The 19,986-nt window shown below is 36.7% G+C and overlaps 3 protein-coding genes, 1 non-coding gene and 1 pseudogene across 5 annotated transcripts in view; 2 read left to right on the forward strand and 3 right to left on the reverse strand.

The window, feature by feature from the left end:
- Positions 1-570: 570 nt before the first annotated feature.
- LOC149479694 (5S ribosomal RNA) lies at positions 571-686 on the forward strand (annotated as a pseudogene).
- Positions 687-6,428: 5,742 nt separating this feature from the next.
- Positions 6,429-6,547, forward strand: LOC149479695 (5S ribosomal RNA). Its single transcript, XR_016317183.1, has one exon. It is a non-coding gene; the product is annotated as a 5S ribosomal RNA (ribosomal RNA).
- Positions 6,548-6,803: 256 nt separating this feature from the next.
- On the reverse strand, positions 6,804-9,175 carry LOC149479696 (uncharacterized). Its single transcript, XM_089707600.1, has 3 exons — positions 9,006-9,175; positions 8,543-8,928; positions 6,804-7,282 (listed from the first exon to the last, which is right to left on the reverse strand). Exons 1-3 carry the CDS (start codon positions 9,034-9,036, stop codon positions 7,043-7,045), a joined length of 657 nt encoding a protein of 218 aa, XP_089563726.1. The 5' UTR covers positions 9,037-9,175; the 3' UTR covers positions 6,804-7,042.
- A 355-nt stretch (positions 9,176-9,530) lies between these two features.
- LOC149479697 (uncharacterized) lies at positions 9,531-13,033 on the reverse strand. Its single transcript, XM_089707612.1, has 8 exons — positions 12,851-13,033; positions 12,219-12,448; positions 11,690-11,978; positions 11,342-11,469; positions 10,801-10,973; positions 10,320-10,439; positions 9,748-9,915; positions 9,531-9,623 (listed from the first exon to the last, which is right to left on the reverse strand). The coding sequence occupies exons 1-8, from the start codon at positions 13,031-13,033 to the stop codon at positions 9,544-9,546; spliced, it is 1,371 nt and encodes a 456-aa protein (XP_089563738.1). The 3' UTR covers positions 9,531-9,543.
- Positions 13,034-17,252: 4,219 nt separating this feature from the next.
- The window catches only part of ClpX (Caseinolytic protease chaperone subunit), a 57,167-nt gene continuing 54,433 nt past the window's right edge, over positions 17,253-19,986 (reverse strand). Inside the window, exons 11-12 of one of the 2 annotated variants that reach the window (XM_089707595.1) lie at positions 19,815-19,955; positions 17,253-17,432 (exon numbers count right to left, since the gene is read on the reverse strand). In XM_089707595.1, the coding sequence (XP_089563721.1) occupies positions 17,385-17,432; positions 19,815-19,955 (189 nt within the window). In that variant the 3' untranslated portion in view covers positions 17,253-17,384. Of the gene's footprint in view, positions 17,433-19,798; positions 19,956-19,986 lie in introns of both variants that reach the window. The other variant, XM_089707596.1, reaches the window with a different exon arrangement.

The following is a 19,986-nucleotide window of genomic DNA, read 5'->3' on the forward strand; positions in this document are numbered from 1 at the left end:
AAGGCTTCTACCCAATTAATTTTCCCTACTATCAAGTATCGAACAATAGTGACGTCACTGGATAGTAAAACCAAAATTGAACACATTGGAAGCATTAATCTGTGTCAACAGGCCGTCGAATTCGTAATTAAGAAGTTTATCATAAAGCAAAAAATTTAACATCGAGAGCACAAGGGCCGAAATATCGTTTTGGCAGTGGTCTGAGTGTTGGAGTTGAATGAAAGTATTTAAACATGTTTCAGTTAATTGGATCTAAGATAGCAAAAATATTTTCAAATCAGCTCCATCACTTATTAAATGTGATAGAGACACAATCTTTAAAAATGTGTTTAATTTAGAGGAAATAATAACACACCTTTTCAATTAAAAAAAGTATTTAAAACTTATTATTGTGTACAAAGTACTTTCAAACAATATTGTCGCGACCAAAAAAACTGTAATATTGGGTTATTTATACAAAAAAGTTAGGTATGTGTACACAAGGTGATCCACGCAACTTCATCGACTCGCAAAAAAAATTATGTATTCTGTTCCGCTTGTGATGCATATGAGTTAATAATTTCAGGGTTGTCCTGTCATACCACGTTGAATACACCGGTTCTCGTCCGATCACCGAAGTTAAGCAACGTCGGGCGCGGTCAGTACTTGGATGGGTGACCGCCTGGGAACACCGCGTGATGTTGGCTTTTTGATGAAAATTATTGTAATAAATTTTTATAATTTTATTTCAAAAATTAAAAACACCGCGAACACTTGCTACCCAACTTTACCTGATGTTATTTTAATTTGCATTGTATCCCGGCTGTGATGAATGCGAAAAAAATTCGTTTTTGATATTATCTTTATCATTTTATGTAAAAAAAGCATATTATTATTTCCGACATAAACTTACGTTCATAGTAAGTACTTCATACTAAATTGAATACAGAATAGAGATTTTATAATTAATACGCTCCAACTTTATAAGTACCTATTATTTATTATTACAAATAAATGTGTAAAGCCAATATTATTGATGTAAAACATATTATATAGGCGCACGTAAAACCGATTTCTGGCGTGGCGACGCATCAGCATGCCGTGGAGACGCGACGCGTCGCTATTCGTATAGGAGCTACCGACGTTGACAAGTGAGAATTTTAGTATAGTTGGTTCTTTGATATACTGTTCCTCTTGCTATTTCGATTAGAGTCCGGGCTGTCTGGCTGGTTGCAGTGGTTGCGTTTAGTAGTGCGCATCTTATCTGTACAGGATAATTTCCTTAATTTTAAGTCATTTTTTAACGCGTAATTTTTAATATTTTGCCTTTAGATAGATCCACCAGACATAGTTTTTTTATTGCAAGACGTTTTTTTCGTTGCTAAATAGGTGCCAGACGCAATTTTTTATTTCGTTTTTATAAAAAATTCAAATTATTTTAGAATGTCTGTAATTTTCATATTATGTTCTTCAAACATAATATTATAATCTAAAATTAATTAGCCAGACGCTAATTCGATTGTTAAGTATTAAATAATGTGTATAAATAAAAAAAAAGTAATGAAGCATGCAGCTCATCAGCTAGTGTATTTTAATTATGCGACAGGAAATAATTGCAAGAATACAATATAGTCCATTGAATAAAAAGTCCTAGAGTGCGTGAGTTAGTAACGTAAGATATTTCTTCGGAAACATGTCAAGAGTCCCTAGGTAATAAACATACTAAAACCCCGGGCCACTAGGAGGAGCCCCGGAGTGGGGGGAGGGGGGAAATGGGTCCATTTTTTCATTTTTCGCTTAAATCTCAAAAACGGTACATGTTAGAGAAAAACTTTCAAGGAAAAGTTGAAAGGCCATAAAATTATCTACAAGTTGTACCTGAATCATTTTTTCCTATATCCTACCGTTTCTGAGTTATACGCAGTAAAACATGATTTTGGCTCAAACAATTTCCACATCAATCGATCAAAAAATATTTCTTTCTTCCAAAAAACTAAAATGTGCAACTTGTGACCGGTACTGATAGATTGCTCTTAATTAGGTCTATAATTGGTAAAATAAACACATTCCTCCATGGAAGCCTTTAGGAGGAATCGATTGTCAAAATATTATATTATGGTAGTTTGAGTTACTGAACTTGATCTTTTTATTTTTTTCTTCCAAAAAACTCAAAAGTGCAACTTGTGACCAGTACAAATAGATTGCTCATAATGAGGTCTATCATTGATAAAAATACCAGATTCCAGCACGGAGGCGTTTACGGGGAATTGAATTTTATTAGGGTAGTTACGATACTTGAACTTTTTATTTTTTTTTCTTCCAAAAAACACAAAAGTGCAACTTGTGACCGGTACTGATAGATTGCTCTTAATTAGTTCTATAATTGGTAAAATAAACACATTCCTCCATGGAAGCCTTTAGGAGAAATCGATTGTCAAAATACTATATTAGGGTAGTTTGAGTTACTGAACTTTATCTTTTTATTTTTTTCTTCCAAAAAACTCAAATGTGCAACTTGTGACCAGTACTGATAGATTGCTCTTAATTAGTTCTATAATTGGTAAAATAAACACATTCCTCCATGGAAGCCTTTAGGAGGAATCGATTGTCAAAATATTATATTAGGGCAGTTTGAGTTACTGAACTTGATCTTTTTATTTTTTTCTTCCAAAAGACTCAAAAGTGCAACTTGTGACCGGTATAGATAGATTGCTCATAATAAGGTCTATCATTGATAAAAATACTAGATTCCACCACGGAGGTGTTTACGGGGAATTGAATTTTATTAGGGTAGATACGATACTTGAACTTTTTATTTTTTTTCTTCCTAAAAACTCAAAAGTGCAACTTGTGACCGGTACCGATAGATTGCTCATAATTAGGTCTATCATTGATAAAAAAACCAGATTCCACCATGGAGGCGTTTAGGAGGTATTGAATTTTATTAGGGTAGTTGCGATACATGAACTTTTTAACTAACTACCCTAATAAAATTCAATTCCCCGTAAACGCCTCCATGGTGGAATCTGGTATTTTTATCAATGATAGACCTTATTATGAGCAATCTATTTGTACCGGTCACAAGTTGCACTTTTGAGTTTTTTGGAAGAAAAAAAATTAAAAGTTCATGTATCGTAACTACCCTGATAAAATTCAATTCCCCGTAAACGCCTCCGTGGTGGAATCTGGTATTTTTAGCAATGATAGACCTAATTATGAGTAATCTATCTGTACCGGTCACAAGTTGCACTTTTGAGTCTTTTGGAAGAAAAAAATAAAAAGATCAAGTTCAGTAACTCAAACTGCCCTAATATAATATTTTGACAATCGATTCCTCCTAAAGGCTTCCATGGAGGAATGTGTTTATTTTACCAATTATAGAACTAATTAAGAGCAATCTATCAGTACTGGTCACAAGTTGCACATTTGAGTTTTTTGGAAGAAAGAAATATTTTTTGATCGATTGATGTGGAAATTGTTTGAGCCAAAATCATGTTTTGCTGCGTATAACTCAGAAACGGTAGGATATAGGAAAAAATGATTCTGGTACAATTTGTAGATAATTTTATGGCCTTTCAACTTTTCCTTGAAAGTTTTTCTCTAACATGTACCGTTTTTGAGATTTAAGCGAAAAATGAAAAAATGGACCCATTTCCCCCCTCCCCCCACTCCGGGGCTCCTCCTAGTGGCCCGGGGTTTTAGTATGTTTATTACCTAGGGACTCTTGACATGTTTCCGAAGAAACATCTTACGTTACTAACTCACGCACTCTAGACCCCCCTTGGAGGGACTCATTCAGTGGACTAATATTATTTACACTTGTTCTTATAAATAAAAGCTAAAATGAAAAAAAAACATAAAAGTGAAAAATAAAATATTAAAGTTACCATACATTGAAAATAGAATAAAATCTATATCAATGAAGGTTAAACAATTACATTGTTAAATTTAAAAAGCCATCTTCATAATCATCATCATCATCATCTTCCCTCACACTGTCAGAATTATTTATGTTATCGTCTAAGGAATTGTTATTGTTTTCCAATATTCCATCATCTGTAAACAACTAGAAAATTAGTTTCAATAATGATGTACACACATACACACACACAACACACACACACCACACCACACAAGACACACACACGTGAACACACACACACTCGCATGTTTAAGTTTGTATTGAATTTAGCTAAAGTAGTTAGCATGAATTTATATAGCTAGTATACTAGCGGTCCGCCCCGGCTTCGCCCGTGGTACCTACATGTTTAAACTATCCTATCTCTCAAGTTGGATCGAACTGCACATGGTGTGCGAATTTTATTATAATCGGTTAAGTGGTTTAGGAGTCCATTGAGGACAAACATTATGACACGAGATTTATGTATATATTTATTAAGATTAATAATTCATAATAATTCATAATTCGTTATTCACGTTAAACATGGTATTTTTAGATGTTACATTTTTACTTATAGTAGGTACAACATGTTTAGCCGTCATTAAAAAAACAGCATGCAAATTTTATAATTGTATATAAAACAATGAATAATGAATTAATATTGTTATCATCATCACTACATAGTATAAAACAAAGTCGCTTTCTCTGTCCCTATGTCCCTTTAAATCTTTGAAACTACGCAACGGATTTTGATGCGGTTTTTTTAATAGATAGAGTGATTCAAGAGGGAGGTTTATATGTATAATAACACCCATTAAATAGTGGAAAAGTACTGTTATTTTTGAGGTTTATAATGTGATGTCGTAAATAATTACATTTTTTCCACATACAGTGCAAACGCAGGCTGAACCCTACGAGTTTTATCAAAATAATGTACTAACTATAATAGTACACATTCTACATCTACAGAAAAGTCTACAGAAAAGTCCGTGATGGTATATGTCTATCTCTTATGGATAATCCACAATAACTTTTTTTAGTCATTTACTTTTTACGACAAATAATAATGGCTAATTTTCAAAGCGATTTTAACCAATACAGCATTAATCCTTAACCAATTAAAGACCTTGAATACATTGTTCATTTAATATAGATCTATATGGTCCTTTACACCGTATGATTTAAGTGAATATTTTCGAAGATATTACAGATTTAAAAATTGCGGGACGTAGCGTTTGCGGCGGTACCGGCCGGCCGCCCGGCTATATATTTTATACCCGTGCGAAGCCGGAGCGGGCCGCTATGTTTTTATATTCAACGTTCAGTTTTTCTGTAGTGTATTTAGTATCAGCATTGCACCCGTGCGAAGCCAGGGCCAGGCGGGTCGCTAGTTAGTTATAAAAAAATTGTTTTGTATAGAAGATTGTCGATGTACCCTAATAGTTTATTTTTTAGCCTAAGGAATAAAATGTACCAATGGAAGGTACCTACTTGTTCCCACAACACAGGGAATCCTAGAGTAGGAACAATTCAATTTTTATGCATCGTATATTTTCGAAAAAAAAAAGTTATTTTTTATTGTTATTTAATTTTCGCGGCCGACCCTTTCTATCTCTCTTGCACTTTAAACTATCTCTCCATATACACAATCACCAAATTGTTATACTTACCTACTTTCACTACGTTTTTATTTCATATTTAATACTTAACAATCGAATTAGCGTCTGGCTAATTAATTTTAGATTATATTATGTTTGAAGAACATAATATGAAATTTACAGACATTCTAAAATAATTTGAATTTTTTATAAAAACGAAATAAAAAATTGCGTCTGGCACCTATTTAACAACGAAAAAAACGTCTTGCAATAAATAAACTGTGTCTGATGGATCTATCTAAAGGCAAAATATTAAAAATTACGCGTTAAAAAATGACTTCAAATTAAGGAAATTATCGTGTGCAGATAAGATGCGCACTAAAAAACGCAACCACTGCGACCAGCCAGACAGCCCGGACTCTAACCGAAATAGCAAGAGGAACAGTATATCAAAAAACCAACTATACTAAAATGACTTTTTTTTAACGTTAATAGCTCCCGTACCATATAGTGTCACGTATTGGTCATGTACCATTGAGTTACTATCATGTACTACGTACTAATAATACCTCAATGCCCTCAATGGTGTGTACACTGTACAGTGTATCACATCTGCGAGGCATCCCGTGACGGCTCACATTTTTACAAACTAGGTACGTCCTAGGTACTAATATGGATGTGTGTGTGTATGTTTGTTACTCTTTCACGCAAATACTACTGAACCGATTACAATAAAATTTTAGCACACATACTTATTATAGAGGGTAACTTCGATTAACACATCGGGTTTTATCCCGGAAATCCCAAGGAAACGGGAACTATGCGGGTTTTTCTTTGAAAATGCGGGCTAAGCCGCGGGCGGAAAGCTAGTGTACAGTAATTTTACGAACTCTAGAGGAGACAGCATTTAGTTGGGATTGAAACCATTTAAGTATTTTGTAAGACCTATCGCCAACGTCCATACCACGTTGAATACACCGGTTCTCGTCCGATCACCGAAGTTAAGCAATGTCGGGCGCGGTCAGTACTTGGATGGGTGACCGCCTGGGAACACCGCGTGATGTTGGCTTTTTAATTATTTTTTGTAATATTATGACATAAACTACATACATGTTGAAAAAATTTTTCAAGATAATAAAAATTAAAAATATGTACAACAATACTCTTACATTGTTGCAGAGAGAAAAATATAGTTTTTTAATTCAGGACATGATAACATTAATAGTAACATTCGTAATTTTATCGTAATATTGTCATATAATCGTATCAAAAATATTTATACAAGTTTTTTCACACTATCCAAATTTTATTAAATAAAACGCAAGTTTTTATGTAGACATTTATTTCGCAAACTATTCTAATACATTGCTTTGCCAAACTGATGTTATCTGACCAATGAAATACACTTTGCTACTAATTGCATAAACAAATTAAACAGAGACATTTTATCAGTCTAACAAACAATGATAGATTTCCGCAAGTTCAGCCAAAAACAATTTTTGTTACCTGACACAAAAATGCATATTTATCAAATTCAAAGTGACATTTATCTTAACTCTATAATCTATGCTTTATAAACATCAGTGTGTTTATAGTTAATCTTCTTGTCTATGCCCAGCAGCTGTCGAATGATAAACTGTGGTAATCTCTTGTGTTTCCAGCGAGTGGGTAAAGGTGTATGGTTTGCTTTCTCTATCTTGCTGGCTACATACTGCTCAGCGGAGAATTCGTGAGCTTGCTTCACCATCATGGCCAGTTCGTTTTGGAATATCTTTTCTTTTTTGATGCGTCGGTTTTTCTTTACCTGAAAGTTTTAATAGTTTATTAGGTGAGTTGGAAATATGGTAAAGTGTAGTAAAATGTGTTTATGTTGATATGTATGATATGGTATTTTGTTTCATACAATATACTTAGTACCTACTAATTTGAATGAATTTCTAGTTAACAATAGTAGGTCCTAGGTGCAAAAATAAATATTGGAGTTTGAGTTAAAGCCATGAGGCATCTTAATAATTAGATTAACAATGTTTCCAAGGAATGAAATACAAAAAATATAATTTCTCCTGCTACATTTACGCCTATCTATAAATTGGTTATGACAAAATGAAGATAGCTTTGCTCTTACATTATCACAGGATATTCCTATGAGAATTAGATGTTACACCGCTGTAAAAAGTAGCCTATATTACTCCCTTGCCTCCTTGCAATGTACAGAAACAAACTAACACTTTTTCCTATATAGAATACTAGCGACCCGCCCCGGCTTCGCACGGATGCAATGCTGATACTAAATTATACACTACAGAAAAACTGTGAACGTTGTAGATGGCCGGGCGGCGCGGCCGGCCGGTACCGCCGCAAACGCTACGTCCCGCAATTTTTAAATCTGTAATATCTTCGAAAATATTCACTTAAATCATACGGTGTAAAGGGCCATATAGATCTACATTAAATGAACAATGTATTCAAGGTATTTAATTGGTTAAGGATTAATGCTGTATTGGTTAAAAATCGCATCGAAAATTAGCCATTATGTGTCGTAAAAAGTAAATGACAAAAAAAAGTTATTGTGGGTTATCCATAAGAGATAGACATATACCATCGCGGACTTTTCTGTAGACCTTTTCAATGTGTATAATACTTAGTACATTATTTTGATAAAACTCGTACGGTTCAGCCTGCGTTTGCAATGTAAGCGGATTTTTTACGACATCACATTAGAAACCTCAAAAATAACAGTACTTCTCCACTATTTAATGGATGTTATTATACGTATAAACCTTCCTCTTGAATCAATCTATCTATTAAATCTAATTATATAAAAAAACCGCATCAAAATCCGTTGCGTAGTTTCAAAGATTTAAGCGTACAAAGGGACATAGGGACATAGGGACATAGGGACAGGGAAAGCGACTTTCTTTTATACTATGTAGTGATTAGTAAGGATTCAGCTACTAGTGTAACACACATCATCAAAATTAGTACAATTTGATTGTCAAACATTAATATCTAATTATTCAAATGTTTACAATTTACAGTAAGTTGAAAGGATATAAATACTGACCCTTGCCCAACGATGCCTCATTCTCTTCCACAGCTTCCTTCTCTGATGTTTCTTCATTTTCTTCCTTCTAATTACGATCAAACGAATGGCTTGCTTCTCTTCCTGTTCAAGCGCTGGTAAACCAATTTCATCTTTCTTCCAATTTGAATCAATTAATGGCAAAATTGATCTAGGATTAACTATCGGTGTATATGATAAAGGATCTCTCTTTATTTTTCTTTCAGAAGGCTTTTCTTGGATCTCAAAGTTAATACTACGAGGACTGAAGTAAACCGTCTTGGCTTTTGACACCAAATCATATTTTGGTTTCTCTATGCATGGATTGTTGATCGGCTTGCACTCTTTTAGCGTGTTTAATGCCGTTTTTATATTCACCAACCGTAAATCTGGAATTATGTAAGGAATAATATTATTATAGCGAATGTAACATAACCTAAAATTAAAAACAATACTTGTTACTCACATTTTACGGTGTTTTGAAAGGAGCTCAACATTTTTACAACTAGCAAAATTGTCTTCTCCTATATAAAATTTAAAGCATTATAGTATAATGATTAATGTTTTATTTTCATATAATTCCTAAATATCCATAATCCCAAACCAAACGTCCTACTTTTTAATGTCACTGTGACAAATGACAACTGATAGATAAATGAGAATTGACAGTTACAGACAAAAAATGCAAAATTCAAATGTCAGTTCGCCAAAAAACTCGCAAGTCGATCTAAAAAACAAAATAAATATTGAAACTAGACAATCATCGGAATTCACATATTTTCGAAGTCTAATTTAAACGTGGTTTTATGTTCCAAGGTAACGTCCGTGGTCCAAACACTTTTGCTCATCACATGTTATTTAGTTTAATTGCCTAAATATTTTGCTTCATACAGATTCCACCGATAGAGGAAAATTAATATCTTCCTTGAGATTCAAAAGTTACATAAATTTAATGGGCTCCTTAAAAAATATCAATTAATACACATCAGTAGTTAAATAATAATTTAATTATTAATTTTTAATAACTCTCTATCATGAGGAACAGCACCAACATCACCTACTACAGCAATTGCCATCTGATTAACTGAAAACAAATAATGATTAATATAAAATAAGGCATTGTAATAAACTGGATGGAGTTCATACTTATATAGGTAGTAAAATATTTTATTTAAATTAACAGAATCTTAAAATTTCAATTTCCTTACTTTTAGTCGACAAACATTTAGCAGTGCACGCTATCTCATCCACAGTGATCGCGTCTATCATAGCGAAGCAGTCGACCACGCTGTCCAGCTGAATGTTACTGGCGAGCTGCAGCGCCAGGCCTTCAGATGATGTTGCTGCGTCTTCTTCGTGGAGAGCTAGATTTACTTCTGAAAAGCAAAGAAAGTTTTTTTTAATAATATTTTATTCGCATACGTAACTAAGTACGATTTCCATAAAATAAAGTGGTAAATAATAATATCATATTAAATACCAAATTTTAAAATTTTCTATTTACCTGCTAATGTCACTTATACCTTTTTTATACCGAAAAATAGCCTAAAGCATAGCAGTTAATTAAAAATAATATTTTAATATCTTTATTTTGTGACGTTTTTAATTATCTGCCTATTGAATTAAACTATAGAAAGATAATACAGTGCTGCGTTGGCAAAATTGTGGCAACGCAGCACTGCCATTTATAAAATAAATTGAATTGAATTGAATTACCTAATTAATAGTAACAACTAACAAAGGTGTTAGGTCATTGGAAGAATTTTAGCTTTAAACTTACTTAATCTCTTCTTGCCTATTTCAATTTGTTTAAAGTCCAAAGCGCCGACGTTTGTGAGAAACTCGACGAGTGCGCTGGCGCTCTGGCAGGCTGACTGTGCACGAGTGTTGCATAATATACCTATTGATGATTTAGTCTTAATTTAACGTAAATAACTAGGTACATATAATTATTAGTGTTAAGCAAAAGAGTTATCTAAAACTTCAATCAGCTTTGGGCGCCATTAATAAGTTTAACAACATTGTTCAATAAAGAAATTAAAAAAAATATACTGAGCCGAGACAAAAAATAATTTATACCTATTGTACAAAAATAATAATGTATATAACTATAAGTCTAAGTTCCATCCACAAAGCCCTCAGCTTAAAGGGAAAATGAACTAAATACTTTTAGTTCGTTTTCCTTTTACCGACAGTAAATCTCACATTCAAAATTAACAAATGTACCTATCCCGCAATTTCAATAAACATAATTAACTAACCAAAAACCCCCGTCTCCATATACGATATATTAAAAGCTCTGTAGTTGGTATAGATGTCATCCCCTGCCATGAGACCAAGCGGGCCCTGCGGGGTGCGGTCCAGGTCGTGCTGGCCAGAACTCATGTTACCGGTACCACACGCGGCTGCTATTATTGCATGCTTGAAAAGGTCTCTGTTGGGATTTCGAAGTAGGAAGTAGTAATGGCTATGTCAATAGTTTGTGCTTACAGTATCTACCTATTTTATTTAATAAATTAATATTAGGTTGGTTGGGCACACACAAAAACAAATATTTGAAATACTAGTAGATAACATATTATTCGTGATGTATGGGCGATTTCAGGACCAACAACAAGAGAAAATGTGACAAATGCTGTGCCTTAGTTCGTTTAATGGGTACATAAAGAAAACCATTAGGCAAAGTCAACATTTTGATTCTGCAAACTCCATAATAACTATTTGATTTTGATTTAGCTACCGTATAATAACAATTGATTTAATATCAACAAATATAAGACGTAAATACAAAACAACACCTACGTCACATCATAAGTTCCGCAGCCAGGTACGACTGCTGCGATACAAGTATCTTTTCCAGCTCCTAGGTCACAATACTCAAACCCAGCTTTTGGTCTCGAAGCCATCTGTGGGCGTTCTGGTGGTCTGATCTTTAAATCAAGGTTTTATGATAAAAGAGAAGATGTGATTTAATAACTGAACTATACGTGTTAATGTGTAATTTTCTTTTAAATATATACCTACCTCTTTCACTATTATCAAGATCATAGATCTTTTTTAGGTAATTATAACTTGTTGAAATTTTTTTAGAATGTCGGAAACTAACCTATAAAGTAACTATTTTCTATGATCTTACATCAGAAAACTTACCCTAGACGTTTCAATATTATCAGCTATCTCCAAAGTCTCTTCAAAAGGCACTCCGACACTCGCAACTGTACATTGAGAAGACTTGAAGTTCTCATAAACAAACGCACACATTCTCTCGTGAGACATGTTTGCGACCCTGCTCTCCTCACAATAAATAGAATTGGCTAAGGGTCCCGCCCAGCAGGCTTTCTGAACGAGGTCAATACAGAGTTGTTCTGGTGTTATTCTAAATAAGTCATCCCTGACTTGCGGCATGCAGTCATCGATTTCCCAATGGTTGTAACACATCCTATAAAATGTACTAATTTTTGGAAAAGCAGTTTGTTTAATGTAATAGGTACCTACCAACACTAAATTTTTTAAAGCTGCTTTAGGTACAGACTACAGTTCCGTTAATTTGTTACTAATATGTGTCCAGTAATACCCAAAAAATATTATAGAATTCTCATTAAAATGCTAAATACTATCAAGCTCCTAACAATTTTAACTATTCCGATTAGCCAGACTATGACAATTTTATTGAAATTACCTAGCGGCCGTGTCCAGCAAATAGTATTTAACATCAGTAAACACAGGAAGGGGACAGGCCAACGTGTAGGCAACGTATTGCCTATTAGAGGTAACTGTAAGATGTGCTCCAGATTGCTGTAACACCCTCATCTTCGAGAAAGCAGTATACCCGCACCCGGAGGCTGGTGACGTCGCTCTTAGGAAATGGTTTACGCCAAAGTCGTCTTTCGTCTCGAAGCGGGATCCTGCCTATAAACAGCTGATGTCTATTGTGATCTTTGAATATTATTATTGTGTATTTTAGTTATGTAAATTTATTATATTATTATATAAATTTTGTAAATGAAATTGTGTTTTTTTTTGTTTGTTTCCGTTTAAAAAACGTATTAACATGCGTCTTCTTTATGTCAAAGGAACAACTTTTTACTTTTCGTTTTACTCAGCATTACAGTAGTTAAATGTATTTTTGAAAGTAAAATCTGATAACACTGCACATAGTCATTCATAATTCCTAATTAGGTACTAATATTGAGTAGGTAGACATAAAGTTTATGTAGGTATTGAATTATTCAGTAACAACTCATTTTCAATCAATATACCATAGCTATACCAATTTTCTACACATAAACTATAATTTCTCCAATCTAAGACCTGAAACATAATAGTGCAAGCCGCCATCTGATTCCCCATGGCCTTCGCAGCGGCAATCTTGATGCCGTTCATCATTTCTGACCTCTGGACCCGCAGCGGGCCATACTGGGAGCTCGGCCAGCACAGGGTCCACACTGAGTTGCTTTGGGAAAACCTTCTAACACTCCGGTAGAGAAACGACATTATTATATTTGTTGTGGAATGACAATGAAGATACCAAATTTTAGTTTGACAGCGATAGGTGCTGAAAAAGTTTGTATTGTAAGTACCTAATTAAATTCGAAATATTATAATATAAAGCTGGAGTTTGTTTGTTTGTTGGAACACGCTTTAACTTAGGAATTGATGAAAATAATGACTAGTCACTAGGCCTAGGTAACTAATGACTTTTACTTTTTCTGTTAGATGTTTGTATATAAACGAAGTAAACACCGAAATTGAAATCGATTTGTTTTATTATTTATACTTTATAGCATTCAAATGCTTTTATAAATAGGTATACATCTTTAAGAGGAGGCTCCCTTTTTCATTTCTGGCACTGAGAGACCGGTTACGGTACTAGACGCTAATATAGCCGTAATAAAGTTGAATATCGCGTGCGCTCTTTGATCGCGTTCGAGCTCGAAAAGTAAGTCTCAATTCTTATTTCGTTTATAACTAAAGTAATAATTGATCTAGAGAAAAAATATCTTGGTATTCGATAGTAAACTCTATTTTCTTACTGTTAACATTTATTTTAGACATAATGTCCAAGTAAATCTTTAAAAAAATGTAATAATCCTTAAAAAAGGCATAATTTTTGAATAAAAAATGAATCGAGCGAAAATGTTACAATTACGTAACTGTCTTGTAGACCGAAAGAAAAAGACCCAATAAATCATATACTAAAGTTCCATTTTGATTGTATGTGTGCCTGTTTCAGAATATGTATGCAAATTCACATAAAATTTAGGGAGCTTCCCCTTAAAGAATGGAAATAATCGATAACGAGGCTCGATTCGAGCCCGCGTCTTCTGCCTTGCCGGGGCGACACCCGACCAGTCGGCCATCCGAGATCCCGCCAGAGCCATCGCATTTATTCTATTCTTTCTGCATTATGGTTTACAAAATTTATAACACCGAAATCTTAATCTTAATAAAATCTCGTGTCACAATGTTTGTCCTCAATGGACTCCTAAACCACTTAACCGATTATAATAAAATTCGCAGACCATGTGCAGTTCGATCCAACTTGAGAGATAGGATAGTTTAAACATGTAGGTACCACGGGCGAAGCCGGTGCGGACCGCTAGTAGTATTATATTAATAGGGATTGCCACAATCAGGAAAACCATTCTTATCATGAGTAAATCTTACATTGCAACTGATAAAGATGAACTACAATGTAAATTATTTAATTAAGTTACAGGGTGTTCCATTATTTCAATATCAAATTGAAAAGCTTCGGTATTATTTGAAACAAAGCAGTGCAAGAAAGTCGTAATTTCTATCTTATAAATTTCTTATTTTATTGAAACATGAGTACATAATTAATATATTTGTATATCATTGCACCCGACTTATCTATACTAATATTATAAAGCTGAAGAGTTTGTTTGTTTGTTTGAACGCGCCAATCTCAGGAATTACTGGTCCGATTTGAAAAATTCTTTCGGTGTTAGATAAGGCAGCTAATATAATTGATTGTTTTGAAAAAAATATTTCTTGTTTCGATGTTTAAAAATCATAGGAATATTTTTTTGAATAGTTAGAACAACCTATCACTTTTATGGCCCCTACTCTGTAAGACAACAGCTATTTTGTAATCGTTTTAATGCTATCCGATATACTTACCTACTTAGTTACTTTATGTTTATTTGTTCAGGTAAGTACTCAATGTCAAGTTTACATTAACAATTGATTAACATACATTTATCTCACTGTACATACAAAGTAAATATTATTGATTGTTAAAAATATATAGTACCTTAATAATGTTCATAGCCGTTAGTAGTCTGCTTACAAGCCGCAGGGGACTCATTATAGGTACTATAAATAATTTCTGCTACAAATAGTCAACATAAACAGGATCTAAGAACTTTGTTAGAACTTATAGTGTTCTTATAAAAGTGTGATTATTATAAAACGCTTATAAATCCATAGATATCTCTAATATAAATAGGCTAGGCCATGGATAATGCATATAACGTGATGGACCAACAGTTTAAAGACGGTCCAGCATTTTCCAAATTCCTCGACAACAATGATCCCCTCGGGCATTTACGACAGAGGTTCTATATCAGAAAAAACACAATTTACATGTGCGGAAATTCGCTAGGCTTAATTTCCAAGGATGCAGAAGACACAACCCTTGATTTGATACAAAAATGGAAAAACGAAGGCGTACAAATTTGGAATGTAGATGACAATAAGTACTACTTATATTCTTCTCAAATAGCAAAGCTTATGGCTCCTCTAGTGGGAGCTGACGATGACGAAATAGCGCTTGTAGGCTCGACCACCGTCAACATTCACCAAGTGATAAGCACTTTCTATAAACCCACCAAGGATCGATACAAAATACTGCTTGATGATTTAAATTTCCCCACCGATAGATATGCTATAGACAGCCAAGTAAGGTTAAAAGGTTATACACCCGAAGAAGCAGTGAAAATTGTTAAATCGGTGAACAAATTCATAAACGAAGACGACGTAATTGAAGCACTGACTGATGATGTAGCAATAGTATTCCTTCCATCAGTTTATTATAGAACTGCCCAGATACTGGATATGAAAAAAATAACCGACGCAGCGAAAGAAAGAGGTATTATAGTAGGCTGGGATTTATGTCATGCAGTGGGGGCAATAGAGATCGATTTAAAATCTATAGACGCGGATTTTGCTGTGTGGTGTACGTATAAGTATTTGAACGGTGGTCCGGGATCTTGTGGGGCGTTGTATATAAATCGGAAGCAATTCCAGCTCTTACCAGGACTAGCTGGTTGGTTCGGGAATAAAGTGGAGACTCAATTTTTATTACGTCAGAAGTTTGACCATCGTAAGGATGGTAATGGTTGGCAAATTGGAACCCCGCATTTATTCTCTATGGCACCGCTAGAAGGATCGTTGAAAATGTTTATCGATACCGGTATGAAGAAGGTTAGGCAGAAATCGTTAAAACTTACTGGCTATTTGATGTTTTTGATTGATAATAAGTTAATTCACTATGGTTTCTCGATTGGAAATATGCGGGAAGACAGTAAAAGAGGGGGACATGTATGTTTAGAACATGAAGAAGGTTACAGAATATCTCTGGCATTAAAAGAAAGGGGTGTTGTGCCAGATTTCAGAGATCCTAATGTGATTCGTTTAGCTCCAGTTGCTTTGTATACTACTTATAGCGAAGTTTATGCTATGGTTGAAATATTAGTGGATATTATGAAATCTGAAGCGTATAAGAAATTTAGTCGTAAACGGAATGTTGTAGTGTGAATAAGATGTTTGATTTAGTTGTTCTTCAGTATTTTGCATATAATTTTATGGCTCATAGCCAATTTTTCATTTTCAGTATTATCTTGAAATATGTATTTACAATACATTTTAATAAACTTTAGACTTTAGAGATTGGCGCTAAGAAAAGATTCATAATTATTGTTTCTTATGAGAACAGCGTCTTGTGAAATGGATTTGCAGAAATAAAACAATAAAATATAGTTTTTTTCATGGTTTTATTTAAAAATAAGCTTATTCTATTCATCTATTTGTAATGTGATTATACAATCCGTTCAAAACGTTTCTAAAATTTGATAAAATTTAAATTTTCTATCCTAGCTATAATCACATCACATTCGTGTTAAATAAAAAAAATCTATGTATAACAAAAACAAAATGTCAAAATATTTTGGGTTTCCGAACGAATACTTTGAATGGCAACACATTGCCAGTTTGTCAACCGAATAATCATATTATCGTTACTTACAATGTAGATTAAAAAAAAATGCCTAAACTATTAAACCTTAAATATACTCTTTCTATATAATATTTACAGTAATTTACATCACAAGAACTATGTTGCACGGCGGCCGTGCTACATTTTAAATTATTATTTTTCAATTTTTATTAACCTCAAGGAACTACTGTTAAGATCATCCGTAAATTTTTCGTTTTTTTTTGTTTTCTCTCTTATTATTAGTTATTACATTGAATATAGTAACTAATGTAGGTTTTAATACGCCAGTACATTATTTTTTAATTTTCACAAATAACATCAATTGAGCAAATTACCTATCATTTGTCAAAATTATTACAATCCTACATCGTTCAGGCAAGAGAGGAATGACGTTTTATGTTTTATTAGTGAAAACAATCTGAGCAAACTTAAATCAAAACTGCGAATTTCGAAAAACGTTTAAATTTCGTTAAAAAAGCGGGCATAGATAACATAGCTATGGAACGCGGTGTGTCTATGGTCGCGGGCTGACACTTGTCTATGGCAAGTCTTGCCGGAGCTTGTTCGTTCGTTTGTCTGTCCGTCAGCCGCCACGCGCGTGTCCGCTCACAGCGCATATTGATGTACAGATGGTTCGGGCTCCGCTTGGAATTCCTGGAAAGTAAAAACAAATATCGTAAAAAAGTACACTCCGATATAATAGAACGTATGAAATAATATATTATTTGTCTCGCTACAACTGTAACTTAATGTCAAAAGGGTTTTTAAAGTTAAAAAAAACTATTCCGATAACGTCTATAAAAAAAATAAAAATTACAAAATTTAAAAAAATACGCAAAATATCTCATCACTCGCGTGCATAATAACACTGTTTATCACTATCTAATAAAAAAATCATCTACAAACGTTAAAACTATTGCCATAAAAAATCACAAAAAATAATCAAATCACAGACGCGGTGTTTCTACACTATTTACCATTATTAATGCCACCTATATCTTTAAACTCCCCCAAAAAATTACAAAAAAAAATACAAACTACTCGCTAAAAAAAACAAATTATCTCGTCACACACCGTCACATATTGAAGCCGTCTTGTGTGCGAGTAAAAAATGCCGTGTCGCATGTCTCCTGCAAGAGAAACGTCACAGTGTTCCTTTCTTAACGTTTTGGATAATATTCTACGCAATCGCAAGTATTTCATAAAAAAAATGCTATTTCAAAACAAAAGACAGAAAAAGGGAAGAATATTTTATAGCAGCGATACATTTCCCTACATCATTTATAACCCAAGTTGAAAAAGAAAATCACACTTCAATTTTCTTTTTCAAATTTTTGTTCAAAATCAAATAAAAAATATTTCGTGCGTCACGTGTGATGTGTGATGGGTAACGTGTGATGTGTGACGTGTGATGTGTACCGTGTGATGTGTAACGTGTGATGTGTAACGTGTGATGTGTGATGTGTGATGTGTAACGTGTGATGTGTAACGTGTGATGTGTAACGTGTGATGTGTAACGTGTGATGTGTGACGTGTAACGTGTGATGGGTAACGTGTGATGTGTAACGTGTGATGTGTGACGTGTGATGTGTAACGTGTGATGTGTAACGTGTGATGTGTAACGTGTGATGTGTGATGTGTGATGTGTAACGTGTGATGGGTAACGTGTGATGTGTAACGTGTGATGGGTAACGTGTCATGTGTAACGTTTGATGGGTAACGTGTGATGGGTAACGTGTGATGGATAACGTGTGACGTGTAATGTTTCACGTGTTATGTGTGTGGTGTGTGTGCGCACGTACAGTTGGCGGCGCGCACCGGGGGCCAGTGCCGCAGGGCGGGCTGGTCGCGGCGCGCGGTGTGTGTGTGTGGTGTGTGTGCGCACGTACAGTTGGCGGCGCGCACCGGGGGCCAGTGCCGCAGGGCGGGCTGGTCGCGGCGCGCGGTGTGTGTGTGTGGTGTGTGTGCGCACGTACAGTTGGCGGCGCGCACCGGGGGCCAGTGCCGCAGGGCGGGCTGGTCGCGGCGCGCGGTGTGTGTGTGTGGTGTGTGTGCGCACGTACAGTTGGCGGCGCGCACCGGGGGCCAGTGCCGCAGGGCGGGCTGGTCGCGGCGCGCGGTGTGTGTGTGTGGTGTGTGTGCGCACGTACAGTTGGCGGCGCGCACCGGGGGCCAGTGCCGCAGGGCGGGCTGGTCGCGGCGCGCGGTGTGTGTGTGTGGTGTGTGTGCGCACGTACAGTTGGCGGCGCGCACCGGGGGCCAGTGCCGCAGGGCGGGCTGGTCGCGGCGCGCGGTGTGTGTGTGTGGTGTGTGTGCGCACGTACAGTTGGCGGCGCGCACCGGGGGCCAGTGCCGCAGGGCGGGCTGGTCGCGGCGCGCGGTGTGTGTGTGTGGTGTGTGTGCGCACGTACAGTTGGCGGCGCGCACCGGGGGCCAGTGCCGCAGGGCGGGCTGGTCGCGGCGCGCGGTGTGTGTGTGTGGTGTGTGTGCGCACGTACAGTTGGCGGCGCGCACCGGGGGCCAGTGCCGCAGGGCGGGCTGGTCGCGGCGCGCGGTGTGTGTGTGTGGTGTGTGTGCGCACGTACAGTTGGCGGCGCGCACCGGGGGCCAGTGCCGCAGGGCGGGCTGGTCGCGGCGCGCGGTGTGTGTGTGTGGTGTGTGTGCGCACGTACAGTTGGCGGCGCGCACCGGGGGCCAGTGCCGCAGGGCGGGCTGGTCGCGGCGCGCGGTGTGTGTGTGTGGTGTGTGTGCGCACGTACAGTTGGCGGCGCGCACCGGGGGCCAGTGCCGCAGGGCGGGCTGGTCGCGGCGCGCGGTGTGTGTGTGTGGTGTGTGTGCGCACGTACAGTTGGCGGCGCGCACCGGGGGCCAGTGCCGCAGGGCGGGCTGGTCGCGGCGCGCGGTGTGTGTGTGTGGTGTGTGTGCGCACGTACAGTTGGCGGCGCGCACCGGGGGCCAGTGCCGCAGGGCGGGCTGGTCGCGGCGCGCGGTGTGTGTGTGTGGTGTGTGTGCGCACGTACAGTTGGCGGCGCGCACCGGGGGCCAGTGCCGCAGGGCGGGCTGGTCGCGGCGCGCGGTGCGCGGCGGCTCGCTGCGCCGCACGCAGCCCTCGTGGATGTGCACCGACGAGATGTCGGACCCGGGAATCTCGAACATCACCTCCAGCAGCAGGTTCTCCTGCAACACGGACGGAGAGCTCGTGTTTTAC

The sequence above is a fragment of the Colias philodice genome, chromosome 19 (assembly GCF_061535455.1).
Source record: "Colias philodice isolate Cphi_HAF_F1 chromosome 19, ilColPhil1 Martin Lab GWU primary, whole genome shotgun sequence".
Lineage (NCBI taxonomy): Eukaryota > Metazoa > Arthropoda > Insecta > Lepidoptera > Pieridae > Colias > Colias philodice.